The 27162-nt window shown below is 34.4% G+C and overlaps 3 protein-coding genes across 4 annotated transcripts; 1 reads left to right on the top strand and 2 right to left on the bottom strand.

Annotated features, from left to right (window-relative positions):
• Positions 1-165: 165 nt before the first annotated feature.
• On the bottom strand, positions 166-2367 carry LOC113870172 (COP1-interactive protein 1-like). Its single transcript, XM_027506770.1, has one exon. It carries the CDS (start codon positions 2365-2367, stop codon positions 166-168), a length of 2202 nt encoding a protein of 733 aa, XP_027362571.1.
• Positions 2368-6747: 4380 nt separating this feature from the next.
• On the bottom strand, positions 6748-11453 carry LOC113868714 (crooked neck-like protein 1). Of its 2 annotated transcripts, XM_027504551.1 has the most exons (8): positions 10993-11372; positions 10127-10893; positions 9966-10031; positions 8818-8962; positions 8511-8729; positions 7862-8054; positions 7552-7744; positions 6765-7268 (listed from the first exon to the last, which is right to left on the bottom strand). In XM_027504551.1, exons 1-8 carry the CDS (start codon positions 11281-11283, stop codon positions 7154-7156), a joined length of 1989 nt encoding a protein of 662 aa, XP_027360352.1. In that variant the 5' UTR covers positions 11284-11372; the 3' UTR covers positions 6765-7153. The 2 variants fall into 2 exon arrangements, with proteins under 2 accessions (XP_027360351.1, XP_027360352.1); XM_027504550.1 differs by having other exon boundaries at positions 6748-7268; positions 10127-11453.
• Positions 11454-13902: 2449 nt separating this feature from the next.
• Positions 13903-26632, top strand: LOC113870000 (protein SPA1-RELATED 2). The gene is made up of 9 exons (XM_027506588.1): positions 13903-13989; positions 14326-14342; positions 14409-15972; positions 16351-16508; positions 21910-22747; positions 23987-24133; positions 24696-25013; positions 25350-25409; positions 25552-26632. The coding sequence occupies exons 3-9, from the start codon at positions 14410-14412 to the stop codon at positions 25741-25743; spliced, it is 3276 nt and encodes a 1091-aa protein (XP_027362389.1). The 5' UTR covers positions 13903-13989; positions 14326-14342; position 14409; the 3' UTR covers positions 25744-26632.
• The last annotated feature ends 530 nt before the right edge of the window (positions 26633-27162 follow it).

Here is a 27162-nt window from a genome sequence, read left to right on the forward strand (position 1 = left end):
TGTACCTAAAAGTTAGTTAACAATAATGATATTTACACACGTTTTAAAAAAATCTGTGTTTCTTTGGCGAGGAAATATAGTGGCTAGCGAGAGTTTTTATCGGAGGGGAGGATAGCAATGGCCAGGGGGAAAAAAGTGTGACCGACAGGAAGTGACGTTTTAAACTCATTTCCTGTTACTGACCCTCCTCTTCGACATCAAATCCATGAGATGGACACAACGATCGCGATGAAACTCAATCAGAAAACAAAGTTGCCTTATTGCTTCTCGCTTCTTCTCCCCAAGGCCAACCAACTCCTCATCCCTCTCTTTAAGGGTCTTTTCCAATTTTCCCACTTTCCTTTCAAGCTGGCTCACAGCTTTTATCAGGTTCAGTTTCTCCCCTCCTTCCTTGCTCACGTTGGCTTCCAACTTCCACACCTTCTCTCTCAACATCAATTCCTGCTCTTCCTTGTCACCCAGTAACAATGTAAGGCTATCCACCTTGTCTTTTAGCTGTTTCATCTCCCCATTTCTTTCCCTTATCCAAACCTTTGCAAACTGAACTTCTCCCAACATTTTAGAGACAAGGCCTAATACATACTCTCTCTGCTCCTCAACCTTCCCTGCAGCCAAACTTAGTCCATTTTGAGCAGCCAATTCTAACCCATTTATATCAGCCTCTATTTGTGAAGGAGTCCCCTTCACTTTCAGCGTCCTTAGTTCATCTTCATAACTAGCAAGTTTCTCTCCAAGCATTTTGTTCTCTTGCTCGAACCTTTGCTTTGTCATTTTGTAACTATCTTTGTTTTCATTATTCAGCTGTTCTGCCACATGGATCCTCTGGTGCAAGAGGCGGATATTGCCTTCCATTTTCCTCCGGAATTCGTCTGCCAATTCTTCCATTTTCTTCTCTGTTAACTGCTTATGCCCCTTCAACCTGTTCGACCAAATTTTGACTTGTTTGTTCTCTGCACTTATTTGTTCAATGGTTTTCGTTAGCTTCTTTATCGTTTCCTCATGATCTGCCACCCGGCTTTCCAACTTGGCATTCAGACTTTCCATCTTGGCTAGATTTTCTGAATATTCCTTTTGGATTCGTTCATTGTGTAACTCCAACTTGCTTTTCTGATCCTGCAAAGCGTCGAACTCCAGTCTCAGATTATCAACTTCAGCTGTTAAAGCTGTGGCTTGTATCGAAGCTCCATTTTTACAGTTATCGTGTTCCCTCAAAAGTGCAGATATCTCTTCCCCTCTCTGTACCATTGCTCTTTCTAGTTCTTTGTTCTTATCCTGCAGGGCCTTTCCTTCGTCTGCCGCCCGGTTAATCACAGACCTTGTATTTCTTAAATGTTCCTCCAAATCGTTTTGTTGGCTGCATCGAGACTCCACTTCCAGTTCCAGGCCCTTTATCCTTGCAAGAAAACGCTCTCTCTCTACTAGCAGACTCTTTTCACTTGATGTCGTCTTAGCTAAGTTCTCCTCCAGATTTTCTATCCGAACCATGTATTGGGAAACTTTTTCTCTTTCTCTTTCCAACTGAGTTTCTAGTGCTTTGTTCTTCTTGTTGGCAGAATCTAAATTTTGTTGTACGACAGAAAGCTGGTCCGTGAAGTCTTTCTTTTCGCATAAGGTCTCATTTCTATTGCGCCTTGTCTTTTCTTCCATTTTGCCTTTCTGGGTCCGCAGTGATTTTGCCTCTTGCTCGAGCTTGTTTATTCGTGCCATCAATTCAGCAATCTTGGACGTTGCTTGATCCTCGTTGCTTTTGAGTTTTGCCTGTAAGGCAGATACCGTTCCTTTGCTCTCTTTCAACAACAATTCAAGCTCCAACACTCGGGCTTGCAACTCACTGTTCTTTGCACCTAGTTGTTTAATTTCACGTACTTGCCTTTCAACTTGAAGTTCTAGATTCCTTTTCTGCCGGTTCAAGCTCCCCAACTCTTTCGTTTGAATAATTAACTTCTCCAACTCCTTTGCCTCATTTGATGCTTGAGTCTTTAGAACTACTTCACGAGTATTGTTGGTAAGAGTAGAACGTTCCCTTTCTCTCAAGAAAAGTCTTTGGTTTGAATCGTTGAAATCTGTGTAGCCATCTACTTCCTCTGAGGAAAAGTACTCCGACTCTGAGCTAGAGGAAGACACTGAAGACACCCTCTCTAATCTGCCAGGAGATGCTTTCACATATTCTCCTGTAAGACGACCACACAGTGCATACAGTGATTGGTACTGATTATAGAAGTCCTCAATTAGCCCCACCAGCTCTTTCTCTTTCCTTGAGTTCCCATCTTTTTTACTTTGCTCTTCGTTTTTAATAAGCTTTGCGATTCTTGTGAGGTTGTTTTCAATATCTGTGAAGAATGAGAAATAGTTATACATACAATACATTGACGAATAAATATTAAAAAGTTATGTCAAAGAAAGTCTCGATGTACCTATTAACACTCATTTAAGTGATTTTTGTTAAAAATATTTTCATTTTTAATTAATTATAAAAGAAATTATTTTAGACAAAAATCACAAATAGGAGTAACAAGATACTCGAGAGTGAAAATAGACGCATGACATTGCAAAGTGCGAAGGATAAGTGAAGCCTATGTTTTAATCGTTTAAAATTAGACTTGGATGTTTACCGTACAAAGTAGTAACAAACGCGTACTACAAAAAAATCTCTCTGCTTAACCAGGCATGAAACTAAGATTTTACTAGATTCACGTTAAAGCAATTGATCTCTTCTTCTAGGGATTTTAAAAGTCATGTGCATCGTAAGTGTGCATGTTGACAAGAAAGAATCTGCACCTGTTTTGGTTCTTTTAAGTTGTTCAGATTTTTCAGGATCAACTTGGCTTCCAAAGGACTTGGAGAATCCCCTTAAGCGGTGCTTGATCATCCTTTTACTTGGGAACATTCGAAAACTTAAATTTAGAAAGAACTCTTCATTTTCCTGGCAAGTGATTAAGAACCCTGAAACTAAGAAGTGAAGACAGACATGACAAATTAAAAGGCAATTATTTGCGATATAAGCTTACGTATATTCAATGTAAATAAATGTATTAACAACATAGTATTAATAGGAAATAGAAGTAGTTGTAGTTCATGATAGTTTTTCAATATGCTTGGCAAAAATCAGAAAACATTTTTTTTGGGTCAACAATAATAAAACATCTCTATCACTGAAAAGTTGATCATATCAATCTCTAAAAAGAAAAATGACGTAACGAATTCAGATTACAAATAACAATATTGTTAGCAATAGTCCTTGAAACTTTTTGTTGGTAAGAGTGAAATGAAAATATTAGCCTAGACATAAGACAACAAATCTTGGCTCCAACTTCAATGATTTTTACAGTCATAATACATTATTTGTTCATGGACACTGATTAATATAAGCAAATTAATATATTTGAGGATTTAATTGGATAACACAAAATATTTACTTTGCTATAATATATACTCAAGAAAAAGAATGAAATCTAAAAGCTAAAGAAGCGTGTTTTTCCTACAGCCGAAACATCTAAGCGCTTAGATTCCTGGATCAGTTTCAAAATAGATTCGCTTAAAATTGCGTATCTTTTGTATACTATTTGTCACATTTTTTCATTTAGGTTTAGAAGAAAATGTGTGGTAAAAAGAATGTTTAACTTAAAGTCTCGATTGATCTAGCTGTTTAATATTATTGAGTTTGGTACATAAATAAAAATAAGTTGAGTTAGACTAAATTTTGTATTAAATAAGTCTGACTTATTTAATAATTTTAAAATTTAAGTTTAGTATATTATCTGTTGTAAATTTTTTTATTAAATTTAATTTAATTTTTTAAAAATTTATTTTAGTATATTAACTTTTTTAACAATTTAAACTATTTATCTAAGTATATCTTTATAAAGATTATAAATTTTATATTTAAATAAAATATAAAAAAAATAGTTTAATACTTTAAATATATATAATAAAATTATATTTTTTTATATTAAAATAATAAATACAAATTGGTGTTATGCACAAATCAAATAATAGTAACAGAAAAAGATTAAAGTTTATGATTTAATATTTTATTTTTTTAAATTTAATTTATTTAATATTATATTATATTATAATTTTGATATAAAATTATTTAATATATTATTATAAATTTTAAATAAGTTATTTTAATAGGCGTAATAATTTTTTTCTAACTCAAGTTTGATCTATTGAATTAATTAAATATTTTAAAAAATTTAAATTAAATCTATTACTTAAATAGATTAAGGTAATCTTAAAAAGATTAGACTGTAAACTTTTGTTAGACAGACCTATTTTCATCTTTAATTTGTTATTAATTTTTAAATCTTGCTAACGAGTAACTTCATTAATTATCATTTGCCCCTTTTTTTCTAACTTTTTTTTTACATGAATGTGTTTAAGATGAAGAATCATATTGTTTTTCAAAAAATATAAAATTATAAAATTACATTCATACAGAAAATTAATGTGATTACTCAAAATTGGAAATCATTTCCAATTTTGAGAGAATAGCTTTGCAAAATATTAAATAATTAACATAAATATATTTTAGTTTTAAAAGACCGATATAGTTGAAATATATTTGAAGGACTAATATACAACACTAGGATATTTTGCTTAATGAAATATTTTATTATTTTTTTAAATATTTGTGAAGAAAATAATAAAATTTATAAAAATTATACTTATTACTTTTAGTGCTTTTATTGTAAAACTTTGAAATAAGAAACAAAACAAAATGAAATGTATTTTTACAATTAAAAAAATTGAACCCAAGATACCCTAACTTTTGAGTGAAATTGTGGGTTTTTTAATAAATAATTATTACAATTTTATGTTGATGTTTGTTTCCTTGTTCTAAATGTTCTTAACTTTGTAAAAGCATTCAATAATGACATTCAGTTTATTTTCAAAGCGTAATTTCTGGACTTGCATCAAGAGATAACAGAATGACAAATGGAGAAACCATTAAAAGGTTCAAAACCTGGATATTGGGTACGAATCTAATATATTCAACTTCCCAGAGGAGAAGAAACATCGATAAAGCACAAACATTCGAATCCATCGATGCAGCTATAAATTCTATATACAATGCATGAAGATGAATTCACAAACAGAGATGTACAACGTAACTCCAAATGTACCAAAAAAGACAACCCAGGGAGTCCCAATGTTAATAAAAACAATTTCTATTCACAATCAATTAAATCAATCCTCAAATTTATAATTACTATCTCTAATCGGCTTTTAAAAAGGATGGAATGGAAACGATATCAAGATAAACAATCAATTACGCCGTGAATTCGTTAAATTTTTACAATTTCATAAATTATGCATTATCATCTCTCTTATGCACTTTATGTTCCCTCAGAATCTTGACACAATAACTATTCCAGATTCAAATTCCAAGCACTTTCATCTTCTGAGAAAAGCAGGAAACATATTTTCTTCAACGAATGTTAATGAAACATATTTTCTCTTAATAAACATTAAAGAGGAAAGCAGCTATAGTACCTGGGAATGGAACTCGATTTCCACCAATCCGATTGGATTAAGAAATATTGAAAAGGAAAGGGGAAATAATAGAAGGCAAAATATAGTGTAATGAGAATGAAAACCAATAATTTTGGGGGTAATTTTTCCTTTTTCTTTTGAAAAAAAATTGCTAATAATAAGCATGGATTACTCTCTCTGCGTATAATAAAAGAAAATTGTGAGAATAATATAAAAAATAACTATAAAAGAAAATAATTTTTAATATACACTCTGATAAATAAGCAGGAAAGATAAAGTCAAGAAAAAAGAAACACATTTTTTTTATACAGTTTCTTTGGTTTGGAGCACTAGAAATAGAAATATATGGAAAACAAATTCATGTGGACCGACAAAAACTCTATTTTTTTGCCGTAAATTTCAAAGAGGCTGAGGATATTCCGCCCCGCCCCCCCCTTCCTTTTTTATCCTTATCATATATCTACTTGTTCTTAAAGTGAATAAATAATTTTTTGTTAAAAGAAATTAATTTATGTCTTAAAAAATTTAAAATAATATATTTAGAAGCATAACATTATTAAAAGCTTGCATTTTTATATTTGTTTTAGACATGCTCATAATTTATTTTGATTTTGGCAACTTTAAAACTTATACATAAATTTTTTATTCAAAATAAATTTATTGAGTAGTAGCTTATTTGAAAGAAAATTAGGAGCACAGAAAATCTCATTAATCGTTTTAAACTACAAGACTTGTTTTTTTGGTCAAGAACTACAGGTATATTTGAATAATAGAATATTACAAAATGATTTAACATGTGTATTTGAATAAATATTAATGTAAATATATTTTAAATAATTCAATATTATTATTAAGCTCATATTGTAACTTCAAAACTAGTACAAAAATCATTTATAAGAAATGAATCCTAAAAACTAATTTTAAATTGTGTGTGGGACAATTCATGTTTAGTAAAGATAAATAAATAAAAAAATTAGTGAGCAATCATGATACATATTAAAACTATACATTGTTTTTATACACGTGTGAAACACTTTTTATATATAAAAGAATGCTAGTATCACAGTCTAACACTACTTCAAAATAAATTTAGAAAAACGTTAAAAATTTTGTTACTAGCTACTAAAATGATAAGTGTCTAAATGATTTTCAAAACCATGATGACAATTTCATTCAGTGTTGCAAGATATCAATATCTACTCTCAAGATTACTGAAAACATGCATCGAAATCCTACTCATTTAGATTTGCAAGCATCCCGTATTCAAGGCAATTTACTATTAGGAAAAATTCTAACTCGGGTCAAATCCATTTGATCTACATGGCACGTGCAAGTAAAATGCAAGTATGTGATCTACCCTAAATAACATCTATTGGCCAAAAATAAATTAATAAACCCAGTAAATGTTGTTACAAACATGATACATCTTCGCATTCAACAGTTGATTTTAGCATTGACATAGCCTTAATCATTCGTGAGAGAAAATTGCGATTTACAAGTTGCAACCAGGGCCTGAACTTTTAAAAGCAGATGTTCCTCAAATGCGTGTCGCAAACTTTTAAAAGCCCAAGATTGACTTGGCGGCAAATGCTACCGTTTTTTGTTATCCAAGAAAAATCTTGCCCATATATACAAGCTTGACAGCTACAAGATATTCCTAAATATCACCAGAAGACAATTTTTGCATCTTCCATTTTTGAGCAGCATTCAAGATCTTGCCAAAGGCTGTCTCAGTTTCCTCAGGGAACAAATAGTCGATGATTTCTTCAGTTCTGCAAAATCAAAATAAACAAGAATGAAGTATGAAGAAAGAAAAAAGGCTCACAAATAGAATAGTAAGAAAAATGTTGATGGTTAAAAAATTAAAATCAAATAGACAACAAACGGGCTTGTCAAGATGCAAAATGCCAAAAGATCAAGTGGACTTCATATACGAGGACATGCAGAAAATAAATCCACGGAATAGGCTGAATAGCTGTCCAAATGTTGCATATGAAACCATACCAACTAACCCTTGGGAACTACCCGAAAGATGAGCTGAGTAAGTTAATATACCTCGAAGCACCATCTTCAGTGATAACCCGCTTTCTCTTGAGCTTCTTGGGCAGCTTAGATTGGACTAAGCTAACGTCACCCAGCTCCCCAAACAAAGCCTCCATGTTGAGCCATTTCTCCAATAGCATTGCCCTTTCTTCTTTCAAATCAGGAGCAGATGATCTGTAGTAGTTAAGAGCTTCCTCAAACACCCCTGTTTGCAAGCACAACACAAAATATAAAGATAATTAAAAAATTGTTCACATTTGTTCAAACTGAAAACAAACAATCATAAATTAACAGCACGAGAGCATAGCAAAGGATCACATACTTCTAGCACGCTGAATGCATTGCTTCTTTTGTTCATGTTCTGTTAAGTCCACATTGTCCTTGTCCACAGCCGTAGCCTCAAATTCAGCATAACTTATCCAAACTTTCAAATGCTTTGTTCGATCAAGAAGTCTTTCATAAAGGGCTCTAGCTCTTTCGAACTCACCCTCGGCAGTCTCAAAGTCAATGTATGCCTGTTTGTATTCACAAATCCATAGTTAGGTTATGACCAATGCAAATAGTTATCAAAGTATGCAGTAAAAGACAACAATAAAGGTCAGAGAAGTGATAAAAAAAATCAGAGGCTGTCAAAAGAGGGCATAACTATATTTAGATGTTTTTATGGAGCAATTAACACATTCAACTGGTCATGATACCCCAAAAAAATCTCATTTTTTCCATTAAATAGTGCTAAAATTTGTGAACATTTTACTACAAAACAAAAACAAAATTTATTCACAAATTTTAGGAACAAGAAAAATAAATTTAAACAAGCAAAACAACAAATTAAAGCAATTTTCATAGCTCACATGCAGTATTCTCCACTGTCAACATTACAGTTGTTCAAGTGATGATAAATAATATCATCCAAAGTTTTAATTGCTAACTTATGCAGTTCCAAAGCATACAATACAAAATTCTGTGTTTACCTTCCACAACAGCTCAGGCATGTCTAGTGCTGGTTGAGCAATTGCAAGTTCGAAAATTGCTCTAGCCCGATCAGTCTCAGATAAAGATCTCTCCAATTCTGCATACTTGCTCCAAGCATAGCAATTCTCAGGAGACCACTCCAGATATTTTTCATAAAGTTTTCTGCACCGATCTATATTACCAAGCTGCAACTCTATCTCTATATACTTCTTAAAAATCTGTTATCAAAGGGTAAAGCTGTGTGAGAAGTTAACCATGTTGCAGTGAAAAGTAAGTTATAATATGTAGCATCTACATATATGTTACCTTGTCTTTAGGGGCCTTTCCAATGGCATTTCCTAATATTTGTCGAGCACCCTTGAGATTCAGCTGACGTACTTCAAACTGAGCTGCTAGAAGCCATATCTTTGCAAACGAGAACTTATGGTGAGGTATCTGGTTGAGACACTCCCTAAAGAAATTGAAGTCACAGATAATATCAGTAGGGTCAATACTAAATAGGATAATCTATTGATGCTAATACTGCAATGAAAGTAGAAAACAAATAGTTACATATCATTTTTCCTACAATTTAACCAAATGTGATTGCAGAATCCAGTAGGAAAAAGTACTAAGAAAAATATATCATGAAGACCCAGAAATTTAAAGTGTCCTGGCTCTTCCAATTCCTACACCAAATGTAAAACCCCACCTCTATTTTTCCGTCCTATTCATTCTATATGCACACTGTCAACATAACTGCTATTCAGTCGGGTCTAACCAACAAAGTGCTGATACTTGGGGCCAAGTGAAGTATCTAATAAATGGTGAAAGAGAAATTCCAAACAAGACTAAATTAAAACATATATTCAAAATTGGAGTACATATATGTGTTTTTGTGCACAGGCATGCAAAGGAAACATCTTCGGGCCTATGATTATTAATTTACCATCCCCTTTGATTTCAGCCTGTTCTTGTGATATTCATTCTAACATTTTTTAGCAGTTTCATTTTGACAACAATCTTTCAAATTATGCCACCATGTGATAGAAAATATCACAATCTCATCCAGTAAATTAACCTGGTCAGTATTGGTTATAAAAATTATTCAATCAATAATGATATCCAGAAATTTGTAAGTATATGCGTATATATGTATTGACAATTTAATGCTTAACGATCTAAGGATATTGACTTTCTTAATTTGGACAGTTATGAGGTAATTATGTCACAAGTCTCACCCACTAACAGTTAATATATAGAAAATTATTGAACTATGAAAAACTTATTGTATTTGATACAAAGTATCTCACAAATCATAATTTCTTAGTGTGATTATTCTTTGCGCATTGTAGTGTTAAGCACAAGTGACCAATAAAGCAGAGATTAAAACATGATAAGTGATTAGTAACGCTTAAAGCAAACCCAACACAATTACCAAATTCAAGACTTTAAGAACACAAAAGGCTTCATACCTGTATACATCCCTTGTTCGCTCCATGTCTCCAGCATCAAGCTCTTCGTAGAGGGCATAATTAATCCTAAATAAACATAGATGATTAACAAATACTAGGAGAAAAAGTATAAATAGTGAATAAACAACAAGTCAGAAGAATGGAATCCAAGTCAAACATACCACAAATAGATATAGCGCTGCCAATACCGCTTTTCCTCTGCTGGAGGCACATTGGCTATAGCCCTCTCATAAACCTCCCTGACTCTTTCTTTATTGCCCACACTTTCTTCCAACCTTATGTAGTCAAACCAAGAATCATAATTCAATGGATTTTTCCTCACTTCATCCTCATACTGAAACCGTCTCTTCCCAACAATAGCATCCTCAATCCCTTCCCTATCACCATACTGCTTTTCAAAGGCCACAAACTTGCGATACAAATCCTCTGCCCTTCCCTTGGGAATATGATCAAGGGCAAACTTATATATAGCTCTTGCACGCTCTGTCTCCTTACACCTTTCCTCAAACTCAGCAAAAGCAACAAATAGCTGCTCCGCTTCTTCGTCGTCGGAGAGCTTATCCACCGCTCTCTCATAAACATTCCTGGACCTAGAAACTTCTCCATTCTTCATCTCAAATTTAGCATATCGAATCCATGCCCCAACCTTCGGGTGGCACTGAACAAATCGCTCAAATATCTCTCTGGCTCGCTCAACCTCGTTGTATCTTAACTCAAACTTAATGTAAGAGAGCCATCCCTGCTGATCAGGCATCCATTTCATCCACCTTTCGAAAACCTGTCTCGCGCCGGCAACATTGCCGAGCATCTCCTCCATGTGAATGTACTTGTACCATAACTGATCAACCCTAGGCAAAAGTGTAACAGCACGGTCCCACACGTTCCTAGCGTGGTTTATGAACTTGTTCTTCATCTCCACCTCCGCATACTTGAGCCACAGGGTGTGATTCTTGTAGTCCACTTCCAACGCTCTTTCCCAAACGGAGCGAGCGCGTTTGAAGTCTTTCTGTGATTCCTCCCACTGCGCGTACTTGATCCACACGCCAATGTTCCATCGCACGCGCCGAATTAGGTCCTCGAACTCCTTCCTCTTCCGCAACCGATACTCGCCGAGTTCTGTCGCGTCGGTGATCTTCTGCTTCGGAGGACGGATCTCGGCCTCTTGACGCTCCCGAGCCTCGCGAAGAATCTGCTCGGCGGTTATTTGAATTGGAGCGGGGGTTTTGTTCTTTACCCTGGTTGGCCGCGGAAGCTTCACCTCCGTGTCCTTCCGAGTAAGGTAACCAAGGGTTGGGTCCGCGTCTTTGGATGAAGACATGGCCACAGTCTACGGATTAGAATGTGGAGATTTGTTTTCGAATTTCGCAGCGTACCGAGCTGTAAACCCTAACGAGACCGGGGAAGAAGATGAAACTAAACAAAGAAGGTGGAAAATACAGGCTTCTTCAAATTTTTAAGCGAAACGTTAGGCCCAGCCCAAAACAATTTGATAACACTGGTTTACTTTTTTCCAAATAAATTAAAAACATTTTTTAAACATGTATAAATATTACATATATATATATATATATATATAACACTTTTTATTAAAAAATTCAATATAATTAAATACATTAATACTAATAAATACTACACTTTATAATAACAATTTAATGTGTTAAAGAAATTAATTAAAATAAGCAAATTTGAGTTATGTAAGTAAAAAGAATAAATGTATTATATTTATAGCATTTAATATATATTATATGAGATTTTAAAATAAAAAAACTTAGATTTTTAGTCATTAAATAATATTTTAAATAAAAATTATAAATTAAACAATTAAGACATTGCTTTTTCAAAACTAAACAATTAAAAAAATTAAATGAATAGATAAAACCATAATATTAAAATCATTCATAAATTAGAGTATAAGTATTAAAATTATAATTAAGCCATCTTGTTATTATTTTGTTTGAAAACTGCATTAAGCTGTAGTTTAAAAAAAAACAGTTTAATGTTCTATCTTATTGTATTTATCTATGATATATTTCATCTGTAACTATAATTTTTTTCTCAAAATTGAAAATAATATACATAGGAATATTTTTTTACATATAGATTTAGAAATTATATACATCAAAATGTAACTTTTGTTTTAAATTATAGAAATATGGGATTCAAAAATCATTTAGTGTAAATAATGATAAAATAAGGAGTTATATATCAACTTTCAAAAGTCCCAATAGTGATTTTCAAAAAAAAAAAAAAGTCAAAATTTGCTAATAATAATTTTTCAAAAAATAATAATAAAATAATAAAAATAAAAAATCATTAATAGAAAATTTTTAAAAGTACTAAAAAACGTAATTAGTGTCATATTTTTTAAAATTTTCCTAAAACATTATGATAATATTAATTTTTTTTCATATAAAAAGCCAATAAAAATATGTATATTATATTATTATTAGTATATTTTGATAATTAAATATATTAATTATCCTTTTTTTTATCTTTATTGCATCTATGGTCAATCAATTATGATCTTCCTTTCTTTAACTCATCAGATTTTTTGTTTTATTTGAATTAAGTAAATATTTGAAGTGATTAAGTGTTAAACATATATTGAGGTCTTGAATAGATTTTATAAAAAATCAAATATATAGATTATTTTATTTATTTTAAAATTTCAAATGTTAAAAAACACAAAGAGAAGTTATTATATATACATACATATACATATATATATATATATGCATTATCCACCTTTATATTTATGATTATAAATGAAATATGAATTATCTTTTGAAATGAAACCTGACTTACATTTAAAAATTTTCACTCGTGGTTGAATTTTGATTCTCCCACAGAGACAGCAAAATCTCTAATTCCTCTGAAATCTATTAGTTAGTTTTACAAACATGCACTTAACGAAGACGGAAAAGTTTGGACCCGAAAGCAGAGAATATCACATACTAGTGGACCACGATCATCGCTTTCGGTTTTGCGGAGGTTGCAATCCACAGTCGATCTACGTGGAACATCCATTGCCATTTGTCCTTCTTTTTTAAAGGTGGGGGACGCAAGATGTGATTTGGATTTGATATTTTCAATTATTATATAATTATATGTTAACTTTATCATTAGTAATAAAATTATTTAATGAAATCGAATTAACTTTTCACTGTAAAAAATGTTCAAAATTATGAAAAGCATGTTATCATTTTTTTTAACGATACCAGGAAAAATAAAATAGAATAAACGTTTTACAAATGTAACTCATAATAAGTGCCATATATTTCAAAATGTCATATAAGAGTAAGATGTTATCTCAGAACTGCAACACATAAAAAATAAAACGACTGAAAATATTCACGTGATATTAAATATTATCATCAAATTTTATAAAAACTAAAATTATATAATATATACTAAATCGCTTTCTGATAAAGGATTGATTTTATGCAATTAACAGTGATTTTAAAAAAAATAAAAAAGAAGTGTTTCATTCGTGGTGAGATTACACGATTGTCATAAAAATAGTTACTCTATCTTTCTATATTTTTCAGTTATGAAATTAATAAAATCTCTAGTTTTTAAAATTTTCCAGCTCAAAAATAGCAAAAAAAAAATAGATTTTCCAGCTCAAAAGATTGTTTAGAAAAAAAAAACAATAAATGTTTCATTCGTCTTTTTTGAAAGATAGATTTTAATTTTAAATGACAAATCAATAGTTTTATTTATATTGAAATATTTATCTGTTAAATATAAACAAACGGGTGAACTGCAGAAGTAAATTAGTGAGAACATTGTTAGCAAAAAAATAAATAAATTAATGAGAACATTTAAAAGAGGTTTATAACGGGTCGGATCGAACCCAAATAATGAAACCCGACCCTTATACCGTTATCCTCATGATTCTATTGGCATCCGGCAATACTAGTGGGTTCCCATTGCGAGAAGAGAAGTGCTACCTAGCCTTTGTTCTTCCTCTGCACGGTTTGCTACACCGCCTTCAAGTTGCACAAAACAATCGCTTTCTCTCGTAAGTCCTCTTTCCTCTTTTTGTGCCATTCTCTTCGCTTCAACATAAGTTTTTTTTTCTGCTCTTCATCAATTTCTGTTTATTTATTTCCATCTGTTACATGGTAATATCTTTGATGTTTATTATTGTTGGTATTTATTTTTTATTTTCTTTAATCGAAATGAGATTCGCCGTGAGGTTATAAACGTGTTCATTGTTCCCTTTATTCACTGTTGTTTCAATTTTTGAATCTTCAGACAGCCTAGCATGGACTTTTTTTTCTTTTTTCCACTGTGATTGCATAGAACGCTAACTAATTTACGTTTAATTAACGCGTTTTTTAAATTCATGTGACAGATTGCTCGATGTAACATGTGAGAAGTTTTAGTTTATGTCTTGATTGCTAAGTTTGTTGATGTTGATGAAAGTTAAAACTACAGTATGGATGAAGAATTGGCTGATGGGGCAACTCAGTTAGAGATTGCTGAGAATTCACAGCGCCAGAACAAGGAGGATGACGAGTATTCCCCTAACACAGAACGCCGAAAAATCTTTAAATCCCAAGAATTCCTACTTCCTGTTAAGCAGGACTACTCCCAGATACCACCTCGAGAATATGATGACATTCTGCAAGGTAAAAATGTAGTCGAAGTTATCAACCATGCAGCTCCATCACAACCCCCTCATGTAAACCATTTTATTGATGATGCTAATGTCATGGTTGAAGAATTAACAGTGAAAAGTTACAATGGCTCAAGTTTGGATATTGGTACATCAATCAACCGAGAGCAAATGTATAATAGGCAGAACCATTGGCAGAATCTGTATCAACTAGCTAGTAATTCAGGAATCGGAAATTCACTAAGTGATATTGGAAATAGAAACAGTGTACAGGCTACATCTAGTGCATGGGAGGATATTGGATCCACATCTTTCCCAGAAATATTAGCTAGAAAATCTCTTAGTGATGGCCAGAGTAATGTCATAGAACACTTGACAGCTGCTGAAAATAAAGAGGGCGCAGATGATGTTCATCCAGGAATACGGACAAAAATTATATCCAAATCAGGATTTGCTGAGTTTTTCATTAAAAATACATTAAAGGGCAAGGGAATTGTTTATAAAGGTCCAGCTTTTGATGGCTTCTGTGCTCAGTCTAGAGAGCAAACCCAGATAAAGACTGGAATTGAAGCGGAACAAAATCAGATGAAGACTGGCGTTGGCATAGATCAGAATCAAGTGAAGAACGAAATTGGTAATGATCAGACTCAGATGAAGAATGGTGTCAGTACTCACTTGAACTCTAGTGTATCAGGGAGCTTTGGTTCCAAAATTGCAAAGTTTCCTTCTTATTGTGGTGCTATGCCTAGATCTGGCAGGTCTGAATGTGATGGTGTGACTTTGAGGGAATGGCTGAAATCTGGGCACCACAAAGCAAGCAAAGTGGAAAGTTTGAATATATTTAGGAAGATTGTGGATTTGGTGGATGGCTCTCACTCTAAGGGAGTTGCTTTGCATAACCTGTGTCCATCTTATATTAAATTGTTGTCATCAAACCAGGTCATGTATGTTGGTTTTCCTATTCTAAAACAGATGGTGGATGGTGTTGTAAATTCTGAAGTTCTTCACTCAGATAATCCTTTTATTAGAAAAAGGCTGTCAGAACAAGTTTCATTTCCCTCTCTTGAAATGGGGTCAAAGAAGCAAAAAATTAATGAAAATTCAACAGTTGCTGGCAGTGACTTGTGTCTTGAAACTGCTAGCGATAGGAATCTTCATAGTCATACAGTTGGAGTGCAAGATTATTGTAATGAATATGAGGAAGATACCCAATTTTCTAAATATAACATTGGTAGAATGTCCAGCATCCCTCGTGTATCTAATGCATGTCAAAAGCCAGTGACTTCTTTATGTGAAAGATTGGAAAATAAATGGTATGCGAGTCCTGAGGGAGGTTGCACAACATCATCAAATATCTACTGCCTTGGTGTCCTCCTTTTCGAGGTGTGTAGATTAGTTCATAACGTCTCTCTTCATTTTTAAATGTTAAATGCAGTTTTCGTGCATTCTTTAATGTTTATTCATAAAATTGAGATGTCTTTGTACATATGAACTTATGAATTGCATATAGAAATCTGCTTCTGTCTATAAAAGTTTTTCCTTTGGTTTTTCTCTGAACGGACATCTTCTTAGTTAGACTCAACCAAATATTAATTACATTTCTTTGGAAAATGGCTGCCTCATTTTAGGTTGAATATAAAACTGGTGTGGAAGTTTGTTGCAAATCTTTCTAGTCATTAAAATCAAACAGTTAGTATAATTGGAAGCGATTTAATGTGTAGTAAGTTCAGCAACTGATTTCATTTGAGTCAATTTTTTCAGCTACTTGGCCATTTTGACTCTGAAAGAGCACATATTGCAGCAATGTCAGATCTTCGTCATAGGATTCTTCCTCCAGTTTTCCTATCAGAAAATCCCAAGGAAGCAGGCTTTTGTCTTTGGCTGCTGCATCCTGAACCATCATCACGCCCACCAACAAGGTAGTATTGAATATTTTCTATTGTAGTTGAGATCAGATTTAATTCAATAACATTATTAAAATAAGGATTTCACAAACATGTGATATACATATCACTCATTTGTTTTTTATTATATTTGTCAATATTAAAGATTGTTTAATGAAATGATGTTCTTCCATCTATGTTGATGTTCGAAGAGTTTTCAACATTAATAGTTGTCATCATCAAGCTCATCAATGATCTCTTATATGTTTGTTAACATTTGTCATAAGGTTTGTATGCAAGGATGATAGTAATAATAAAAGGTTTGGAAGGGTATATGCGAGAAAGAGAAATATGGTGGGACCAGGGAATCACTCCCTTGTTATGCAGTGAATTTATGCATATGTGCGCTAACTGTCAGGAGAGAGAAAATAAATCCGGATATATTGTGGGGTAACGAGAATGAGAGGGGAGAGAGTACTATGGGAAGTAATTCCATTTGGGAGGCCTTGAGCACCTCGAATAGCTCAAGATAGTTTACTGTGCATTCTTCTTTTCTGCTGTATTTGCGGTACTGATTCATCTTTATTTCCGTGCAATACTACATGGTTTAGTACACTGCGTTCGTTGTACTTATTTCTTCTATTATATCAAATTGATTATTATCAATTTGGTATCAAAGCACGTCATTCTTGGGGTTGTGCATGGTACTGATACGAGGGAAAATGGAGAATCGTATGGATGCTTTGGAACAGAGGTTCGGAGGCATGGAAACGGCCATGGCTAAGATGCTTCGTAAGATGAACGAGCTCACCGTTCATCCGCGCCAACGCAGAGCACCTAGTCGAAGAAGAGGCGATGGCAATGTCACTGATGATGAAGCGACACCACCCCAACGTTTGCGATCACAGTCGGTACAAAGTGGGAGTTCAACGATGATCTATAGAGGAGGACGACGTAAAATGGAGATTCCAGTTTTCTTGGGTGATGATGCGTATGGGTGGGTTGTGCGTGTGGAGAGGTATTTCTGCATCAATGGCGTGCACGAAAGGGACAAGTTAGATGCAGTGGTAATCGCGCTTGAAGACAAGGCCCTGAATTGGTTTCATGGTGGGAGGATCAAGCACAATCGCGTATGTGGGAGGAATTTAAGGTGGTAGTGAAACGAAGGTTTTGCCCTGGCCTAATTAACAACCCATTAGGTCCGTTGCTTAGTTTGAAGCAGGAAGGGACAGTAATGGAGTATAGGGAGAAATTCGAACTTCATGTGGCAACTCTGGATAGAGAGGAACATGTAATGTTGGATAGTATTTTCCTCAATGGACTCAAGGAGGAATTACAAGCAAAGCTGAAACTGTATGATTATGTAGATCTAGCAGATCTCATGGATTGTGCTTTACTGATAGAGGAGAAGAATTTGGCAGTGTATAAGAAGGGGAGTCAGGTAAACGAGAAAATGGATTGGAAGGGAAATAGCTCAAAGTACAGTAGCACTTGGGAAGAAAGAACAAACAGGAGAGAAAGAGGTAAGGCGGGAATGCATTCGGGAGAAAAGAATGAAGTAATTAGGGGGAAGAGGTTGAGTACAGCTGAGTTAGAAGAGAGGAGTAAGAAAGGGTTGTGTTTCAAATGTGGTGAAAAGTGGAATCAAGAACATATGTGCAAATTTAGGCACATAAAGCTGATGTTGTGTGAAAGAGGGGAGGAATCAGAGGAAAATGAAGTAGAAGAGAAAAATGATACGGAAGTTGAGGAGTCTGGGGAACTGAAACATTACACTTGTCATTGCAAAGTAGAGAGGGAATTACTTCAAATAAATCTTTCAAGGTGTAGGGTGAGATTAAAAGGAGGAGGGTTTTGACTCTCATTGATTCAGGAGCAACAAGCAACTTTATTGCCCCTCAGTTAGTAGCTGAGTTGGAAATTGAAATGATGGACACTCTAATATATATGATAGAAGTTGGTTCGGGTGAAATGGTAAGAAATAAGGGGGTGTGTAAAGATATAGAGTTTATGGTGCAAGGAGTAAAGTTTCAACATCATTTTTTCTTGATGGAATTAGGAGGCACAGAGATGGTGTTGGGAATGGAGTGGTTAGCTAGTTTAGGTAACATTGAAGCCAATTTCAGAAATCTGAGTTTGAAATGGCAATGTGCAGGACAGCAGTTTGTCATTCATGGTGATCCAGCATTGAGTACAGTGCATGTATCATGGAAGGCAATGATGAAGGCACTTCAGAATGAAGGGGTGGGGTATTTAGTGAAGTACCAGAAGGAAGCAGAGTCTATGCTTATGACCGAACATAATGATTCTGTGTGGACCCAATTGCTGTCAGAGTTTGAGGAGGTCTTTCCCTAATGGACTACCACCCAAGAGGGAACATGACCATGCTATTGAACTCAAACCAGGGGAAGCAATCCCCAACATCAGGCCATACAGGTACCCTTCTGATAAAAAAAATGAAATTGAGAAGATAGTGAAAGAGATGTTGCATGCTGGTATTGTTAGGCATAGTACAAGTCCTTTTTCAAGTCCTGTTATTTTAGTTAAAAAAAGGATGGAGGGTAGAGGTTTTGTACGGATTACAGGGCACTAAATAAAGTTACAATACCTAATAAGTTTCCTATCCCAGTAATTGATGAGTTATTAGATGAACTGGGGGAAGCTAATATTTTTTCCAAGCTGGATTTAAAGTCGGGTTACCATCAAGTTCGCATGAAAGAGGAAGATATTGCTAAGACAGCCTTCAGAACTCATGAAGGCCATTATGAGTACTTAGTGATGCCTTTTGGGCTCACTGATGCACCCTCAACCTTTCAGGCAATTATGAACCAAATTCTGAGACCATTTTTGAAACAGTTTGTGTTAGTATTTTTTGATGATATACTCAAATACAGCAGAAATATTATGGTGGTGGATACTCAAAAAGGGCTACCGAAAGCTAGAGGGGTGGATACTATCATGGTGGTGGTAGATAGGTTGACAAAATACGCCCATTTTATAGATGTGTGCCATCCTTATACTGCCAAAGACATAGCTAAAGTATTCATCAAAGAGGTAGTTAAATTGCATGGTTTTCCTAGTATTATTATGTCAGACAGAGATCGAGTTTTTTTGAGCTCCTTCTAGGCAGAATTATTCAAACTGGCAGGCACTAATTGAAGTACAGCAGTGCCTATCATCCTCAAACTGATGGGCAAACTGAAGTAGTAAACAGGTGTTTGGAAGCTTATCTTCGCTGTGTGACGGGTAGGAAACCAAGGATGTAGCCTAAGTGGTTGAGTTGGGTAGAATATTGGTATAACACCAATTATCATGCTGCTTTGAAGACCACTCCCTTTTAGGCTCTATACGGCAGAGACCCACCCGTGTTGATCAGAGGAGATGTACACCATTCAGCTGTGGAGGAAGTTAACAGATTGACAGCTGAGAGGAATGATATGGTAAAAGAACTGCAAGAACAGTTGCTGAAGGCTCAAGAAGTAATGCGAGTTCAAGCTAATAAACATAGAAGAGAGGTGGAGTATCAAGTGGGGGACAAGGTGTATTTGAAAATACAACCATACAAGCTGAAAAGCTTAGCTAAAAGAGTGAATCAGAAATTGAGCCCTCGTTATTATGGCCCTTATGAGATAGAACGGAGGATAGGGGCAGTAGTAGTGTATAACCTCAAGCTACCTATTGACAGCAAGGTGCATCCTATTTTTCATGTGTCTTTGTTGAAGAAATCGGTGGCACCAACAGTTCACTTTCAACCACTGCCAGCTTGTTTGAACGACGAATGGCATTTAGAGGTGACCCCTGAGAAAGTGGTAGCACGGAGGATGAATGATCATGGGGAGAAAGAAGTGCTGATTCACTGGACAGGACTGCCAGAGTTTGAAGATACTTGGGAGCTAGTTGACAAGATTGAAGAAGAATTTCCTAACTCTATCCTTGAGGACAAGGATAGTTTTGAAGGGGGAGAGAATGATAGTAATAATAAAAGGTTTGGAAGGGTATATGTGAGAAAGAGAAATAGGGTGGGACCAGGGAATCACTCTCTTGTTATGCAGTGAATTTATGCGTATGTGCGCTAACTGTCAGGAGAGAGAATAAATCCGGATATATTGTGGGGTAACGAGAGTGAGAGGGGGAGAGTACTGTGGGAAGTAATTCCATTTGGGAGGCCCTGAGCACCTCGAATAGCTCAAGATAGTTTACTGTGCATTCTTCTTTTCTGCTGTATTTGCGGTACTAATTCATCTTTATTTCCGTGCAATATTACATATTTCAGTACACTGCATTTATTATACTTATTTCTTCTGTTATATCAAATTGATTCTTATCAAAGGATCCTGTCTTTCCCTTCCCTTTCCCTACTGGGCATCTTTTGGATATTGCTTTATGTTTTCTAGCATTGTATTGGTGCTACAGACATTATTAATTAAGGGCCAGATTGTGTAGGATTCAACTCTATTGTAGCAGAATTGAAAAATTTATCCTTCTCTTGTAATGTCCGTGGGATATTACTAACTATTAAGTGAGTAAATGTGTTACTTTTTTCAATTGTATTAGCATTGAAACATAGCTGGTTGTTTGGACATGATAGAGTGATAGGAACTAGGTATTTTATCCAGAAGAATTAGGGATGAATCCCAATTACAAAACTCACACTGCAGAACTTCAAGGGCCTGCACCTCCTAATGCCATGAAGGCCCCAATTTCCTTTCACCAAAATTCCCCTCCCTCTTTAATCTCCACTCTTATTTATAGGCAACATGCCTTGTTCAACTAACTCACTTAACTAACCAACTAATGGAGATTAACCAAGTAATTTGTTTAGACAAACTATCAATGGAGTGACCTATCATAGAGATCAGGGTCAAGGAGAAGAAATGGGTTAATCTCTTGATCAGTTGAGTCATGGGCTATGTATTTAGAGAATTTATTCCAGGAGGAAGAGAGCATGTATTGAGGAGGTATAGGGTTTATGCATGAGGTGGAGGAGGGAGAGAGGGATTTCTGAGTTATTAGGAGAGGAACTTGGGGAAGGGAATTGTCCAGGAAGAATTTGGAAGGAATTTTTGGCATCTGGCTTGGGCCCTGTGCTCTGTGATCTGTGGGATATTTTCTTTCTTTCATTTTAATTTTTTTCTAGGTTTTAGAGATATGGTATTCCACGGTTTATCTGCAACCTATATGCTCTATCTGAGATGTTCAATAAAAGTTACATTAATGAATAGTTGGTTTTTGAGTCCCATCAAAATGGTAAAGAGAATTTTTAAATTTTATATGCTTTTCTGTTTTTGAGTACATATTTAGGAGTTTTTTTAGTTAAATATGCTGCTATTCCTAAAATAATGGACTTCAAATTTGAGTTGTACTCTATTGATATCCCCTAAAGTTATAAGTTTTGTTGATATGATTCCCTAAAGTTATAACTTCTGTTGCATAACAGGGAAATCCTACAATCTGAGGTGATTAATGGATTGCAAGATTTGTATAGTGAGGAATTATCATCAAGTATTGACCAAGAAGATGCAGAATCAGAATTGTTATTGCATTTCCTTGTCTCATTAAAAGAGCAGAAGCAGAACAATGCCTTCAAATTGGTAGAAGAAATCAAGTGCTTGGAATCGGATATAGACGAGGTGGAGAAGAGGCATGGTTCAAGGAAATCCTTGGTTTCCTCTGCCTTGCAGAGTGATTACTCTTGTCAGAAAGATATTTTGCCTCTTAAAAAGGAACTTTTGAGTTTGGAAATCTTGCCCTCAATATCCCCTACCTCTAATTCCAATGAAGTGAGACTGATGAGAAATATATGTCATCTTGAAAGAGCTTATTTTTACATGAGATCCAAAGTTCAGCTTTCCGAAACAGATGCTGAGACTCACCCAGATAAAGATATACTAAGAAATCGTGAGAACTGGTATGCGGCTCAAAAAGGCGAGGAACAACCTAAAAGGAAAGATACTTTAGGAATATTCTTTGATGGTTTGTGCAAGTATGCACGTTATAGCAAGTTTGAAGTGCGTGGTGTACTAAGAAATGCTGATTTTAACAATCCTGCAAATGTAATTTGCTCTCTTAGCTTTGATCGGGATGAAGATTACTTTGCTTCTGCTGGCATATCCAAGAAAATAAAAATATTTGAGTTTAGTGCACTTTGCAATGACTCTGTTGATATCCATTATCCAGTAGTTGAGATGTCAAACAGATCAAAACTCAGCTGTGTTTGCTGGAATAACTATATTAAGAACTATCTTGCCTCTACAGACTATGACGGTATAGTGAAGGTATGCTTTGCATAATGCACTGTCTGAACCATTGTTTTGTTATTGGAAGACATTCTTTGCTGTATTAATCCGTTACTTCTGCAGGATCCATTTGCTTCTTATGTGGAATCAAATGTTTTTTTACTCAAAATGAAACGGTTTACCTTAGAGGGTATACTCAGTTTGTCACTTGAATATTTTAGGCTAAAAATCTTCCCTAAATGAAGAACCAGTTCTTGTTTTCTCAAGATTGGTGAGTCTCATTTGGAATTGAACATCTAATATTCAATTATTTAACCAACAATCCGAAAAGCTTTTTACTATTTATTAACCAAAGATGCATGAATGGTTTTATGTTATATAGCTGACACACTCATATAAGAGTCCTTTGGGCTTGAAGTGTGGATAATGCATGGGTCCATTTACCTTGTGCTGAAATTCAACTTTTTTATTAGAAAAATGGGGCAACACAGATCAAACTCTAGACCACTTAGACATGGAGGATATGATACCATGTCATGAACCAATTATCCCAAAAGTTTAAGCTGTTGGGTAAAAATACATGAATGGTTTCATATTTTATTGCTATCAATTTGTAGTGAATTGTTAATAACTTGACTTTGAGATATTGGTTTCCTTGATTTTCTAAAGTTGCATATAAGATTATATTTTAAACTTGAAATTTCTAGGGATGTCTATTTCCTAGTCAATTGGTTACTATGAAACATTGAAGCTGGCTCTGGACATGAATATTTGTAGTGTGTGTGTGTGTGTGTGAATAATAAGATGCAATACATTCATTAAAAGTTACAATTTGGTGGTAAAAGCATGTGTGCTTGTGGACATGCAGAGACTATCCTTCCAAAGTTTTCATTAATGTGTAAGATGTTTTCAAATAATGTCATTTTATGCTGTGACTTTGTGCTAATGTGGCAAAACTGCCCGAATCATACTCATTAGTCAGAATATATCTACTTTGTAAATGTACATCTGTACATGTGCTTTGTACATGGTTGTGGGCCAGCAAAGCTTGAAAATAGCGTAGGATTATTTAGCATCATAATAGAGACTGGTGATCATTGTTTGACTACATAAATTTAGAATGGTATCCATTCACTAGGTTGTCACCCTGCCATGCCCAATATCACTGAGAAATGCTTCTTTTAGGGGGAAGGGTTGATTCTGAAAGAATACAATCATTTCTTGATAATTTGATTTTCTGCATTAGTCATGACATTGTTTGATTTGATTCATTTTCAGTTATGGGATGCTAGTACAGGTCAAGAATTTTCTCAATTCACTGAACATGAAAAGAGGGCTTGGTCTGTTGACTTCTCTGTAGTATGCCCTACAAAATTTGCCAGTGGAAGTGATGATTGTACTGTCAAGCTGTGGAGTATCAGTGAGGTAAACTCTCTCCCATGTACTAATACACAAATTCGCTGGTAAATGCGAGTGAGCATATGGATGTGCAGATGTTGCTTGACAGAAAATTGGTAACCCAAGAGAGAAACTAGGGTTACAACGTAATTGAATGTAGCTTCTTTCTGAGCTTTTATTGTATTTATGACCTAAAGCATAGTATGAATATCAGAAGTTTTGATATTTAATGTTCATTATCATCTTATGATTTGCAAGTCACCAAATGAACCTTTTTTTTCATACCAGGAAGGCATTGAATCTAAGAAGAATAATTTTGCCTTTGCTTTTCCAGTAGTATGTAGAAAGGTTCCTTGTTCAACTGTTTTATCTTTATTTTTGTAAATAAATAATGTGACGGTGGAAACCATTTTGTTTATGAACAGGGTATATATATGAGTGCCATGATTTTCTGAATTATATTTGTATGGATAAATTTTGCATCAGATTGTCTCTTCATCAGCTCACGATGCTACGAGAAATAGAGAAATGCATGAAATTTTCTTTCCAATATCTAAATCAAGAACTAACAGTACAAAATGTTTTGCAGAGGAACTGTTTAGGCACAATCAGGAATGTTGCTAATGTCTGCTGTGTTCAATTCTCTGCTCATTCCTCCCACTTGCTGGCGTTTGGATCTGCGGATTACTCAACATATTGTTATGATCTTCGCAATCTTAGAAGTCCCTGGTGTGTACTGGCTGGCCATCGTAAAGCTGTAAGCTATGTCAAATTCTTAGACTCTGAAACACTTGTTTCTGCTTCTACTGATAATACATTGAAGATCTGGGATCTCAATAAAACCTCTCCTCTGGGTGCATCCCCTAGTGCTTGCAGCCTAACCCTGTCAGGACATACAAATGAGAAGGTTTGGTTTTAAATTTTATAATTTATAGCATTATATGGAATTTATGTTTGTAAAGTCTAGGTTTGTTTGTCACTTTCTTTCAAAGTTCTTTGGAGAACTTCACTTTGGTGTTAAATGTAGCATCTGATTATGGTTGATGATCTAAAAATTCTGAACGGCAAAAATCAAATTTTTGTGAAATCCAGATTATCTTTGCCCAAAATCATTTGACAGCTCTGAGAACAACTCCTATGTCTTAATGTCAGAAATTTGATCTGTTTGTCATTAAGCTGACCCGAGTTTTTTTATGTTTACTCAAATTGGTTGGTTGAATTCTTCTGCCTCTTCCCTTGACAGAATTTTGTGGGTTTGTCAGTGGCTGATGGATACATTGCATGTGGTTCAGAAACAAATGAGGTATATATTAGTTTCCAGTAGAACATTTTTTGCTTCATTTAACTTATTAAAATTTAACATGTTCATTCACTATGCTCTATGCATATCCTATTGTGCTACTAGTATATACAATAGTATGTTCATTCATTATGTTTTCTTGCAGGTTTACACCTATTATAGATCACTTCCAATGCCAATCACTTCACAGAAATTTGGATCCGTTGATCCCATTTCTGGTAGAGAGACCGATGATGACAATGGTCAGTTTGTTTCAAGTGTGTGCTGGAGAGGGAAATCAGACATGCTTATTGCGGCCAATTCAAGTGGATGTGTAAAAGTGTTACAGATGGTTTAAAAGGAAAGTTTGCCCTTGATGATGGTTATTTTTACAATTTTGCGAATTCCTGCAGTTTTGCTCGTCACTCGGGCAGTCAGGCCAAATCCCATCAAACTGTTGGGATCGTATAAAAAATTCTTTCGACATTGAGCTCTAGTTTATAATTCAAAGTAGAAAGACTCGAGTTTCGGGCATAATTGAATGAAGAAAAATAGATTTATAAAATAAATCCAGATCTTTTTGAAGGTTGGATTCATCATGATGTGCCAGCTTGGACTTCAAACCAGAATTTCTTATTCAGAAAAGGCTTGTTATTCCTCAGTTTCCCTGAGATCAATCTGAGAAGGAGATTGAATATAGGAAAAAGGTCAAGACTTTGGAATCGGAACGGCAGGTGCTAAGTTGCTTCTAAGCATGACAAAGTACCCCGTAGCCGTGCAAAGCTAGTATGATACTTTGTAAATTGTATTGCGGTCCTTATCAAGTTTTTTATTTATTTATAAAGGACTAGCAATTATCAGGTTATAGGAAAAATTATTGTTATCAAAAGATAAAGCAAACTTCATTACCATGAGAGGATAGCATATAGCTTCAATTGGAAACAACCCTCACCTTTCTTTGTTTCTCGGTGGCGCTCTCCACCGACAATGGACCTTGTATATATCCCCTAGTACATTATGTAGACGATATTGGTTTTAGGTTGCTGTCCCTTGCGCAAGGCTATATGTATTCGTTGTTAACATAATTTATTTTACTTTAGCAAACATAAATGTTTTATTATATGATTTGAGAATGACGTCGAGCATTTTTATGGTGACAATCAAGGGCAGGTGATCAGCGCTCGCCTATTGATCTCCAAATTAACTGAAGAATTTGTGAATATATTAATGTTCCCTTCCTTTCTTTTTTAATCTTTGAGTAGCAATGGTATTAATCCTTCTAGCGAAAGGTAGTAATAAAGTTCTTTCTGAAATAGTCAACGCAAGATTTTTTTTAAATTATGTCAAAATTAATGTATATTTGATTTAAAGTAAATATAATAGATAAAATAATTTATTTTTAATCCGAAGGTATATTATCCATGTCTTTTTTTAATGCATACCTAACACATTGCATGCAGTTATGCACAGAATCATAAAAAAAAACATAACAGAATTTTAAAAAAAGTAACCGATGGAAAAGAGAAAAAAAAAAGAGGACAAAGTAAAGGAGGCAACATCCAATTATGACACAAATATCCACCCAAAATTTAGTTGCTCAAAATCATAGTCCTAAAACCACAAGGAAAACTTTGAAAGATTGCAAATAATACAACCAAACATGAAACTATGCTTCCAACCTTCCCATAAAAAGCTACATTTTTTGTGTTCACTTACTCTAATAAATGATACACGTGTTAAGAATGATTATAAATCTCAGAAAAATTTGGATGATGCA

Source organism: Abrus precatorius, unplaced genomic scaffold (assembly GCF_003935025.1).
Source record: "Abrus precatorius isolate BTA unplaced genomic scaffold, Abrus_2018 Scaffold6, whole genome shotgun sequence".
Taxonomy (NCBI): domain Eukaryota; kingdom Viridiplantae; phylum Streptophyta; class Magnoliopsida; order Fabales; family Fabaceae; genus Abrus; species Abrus precatorius.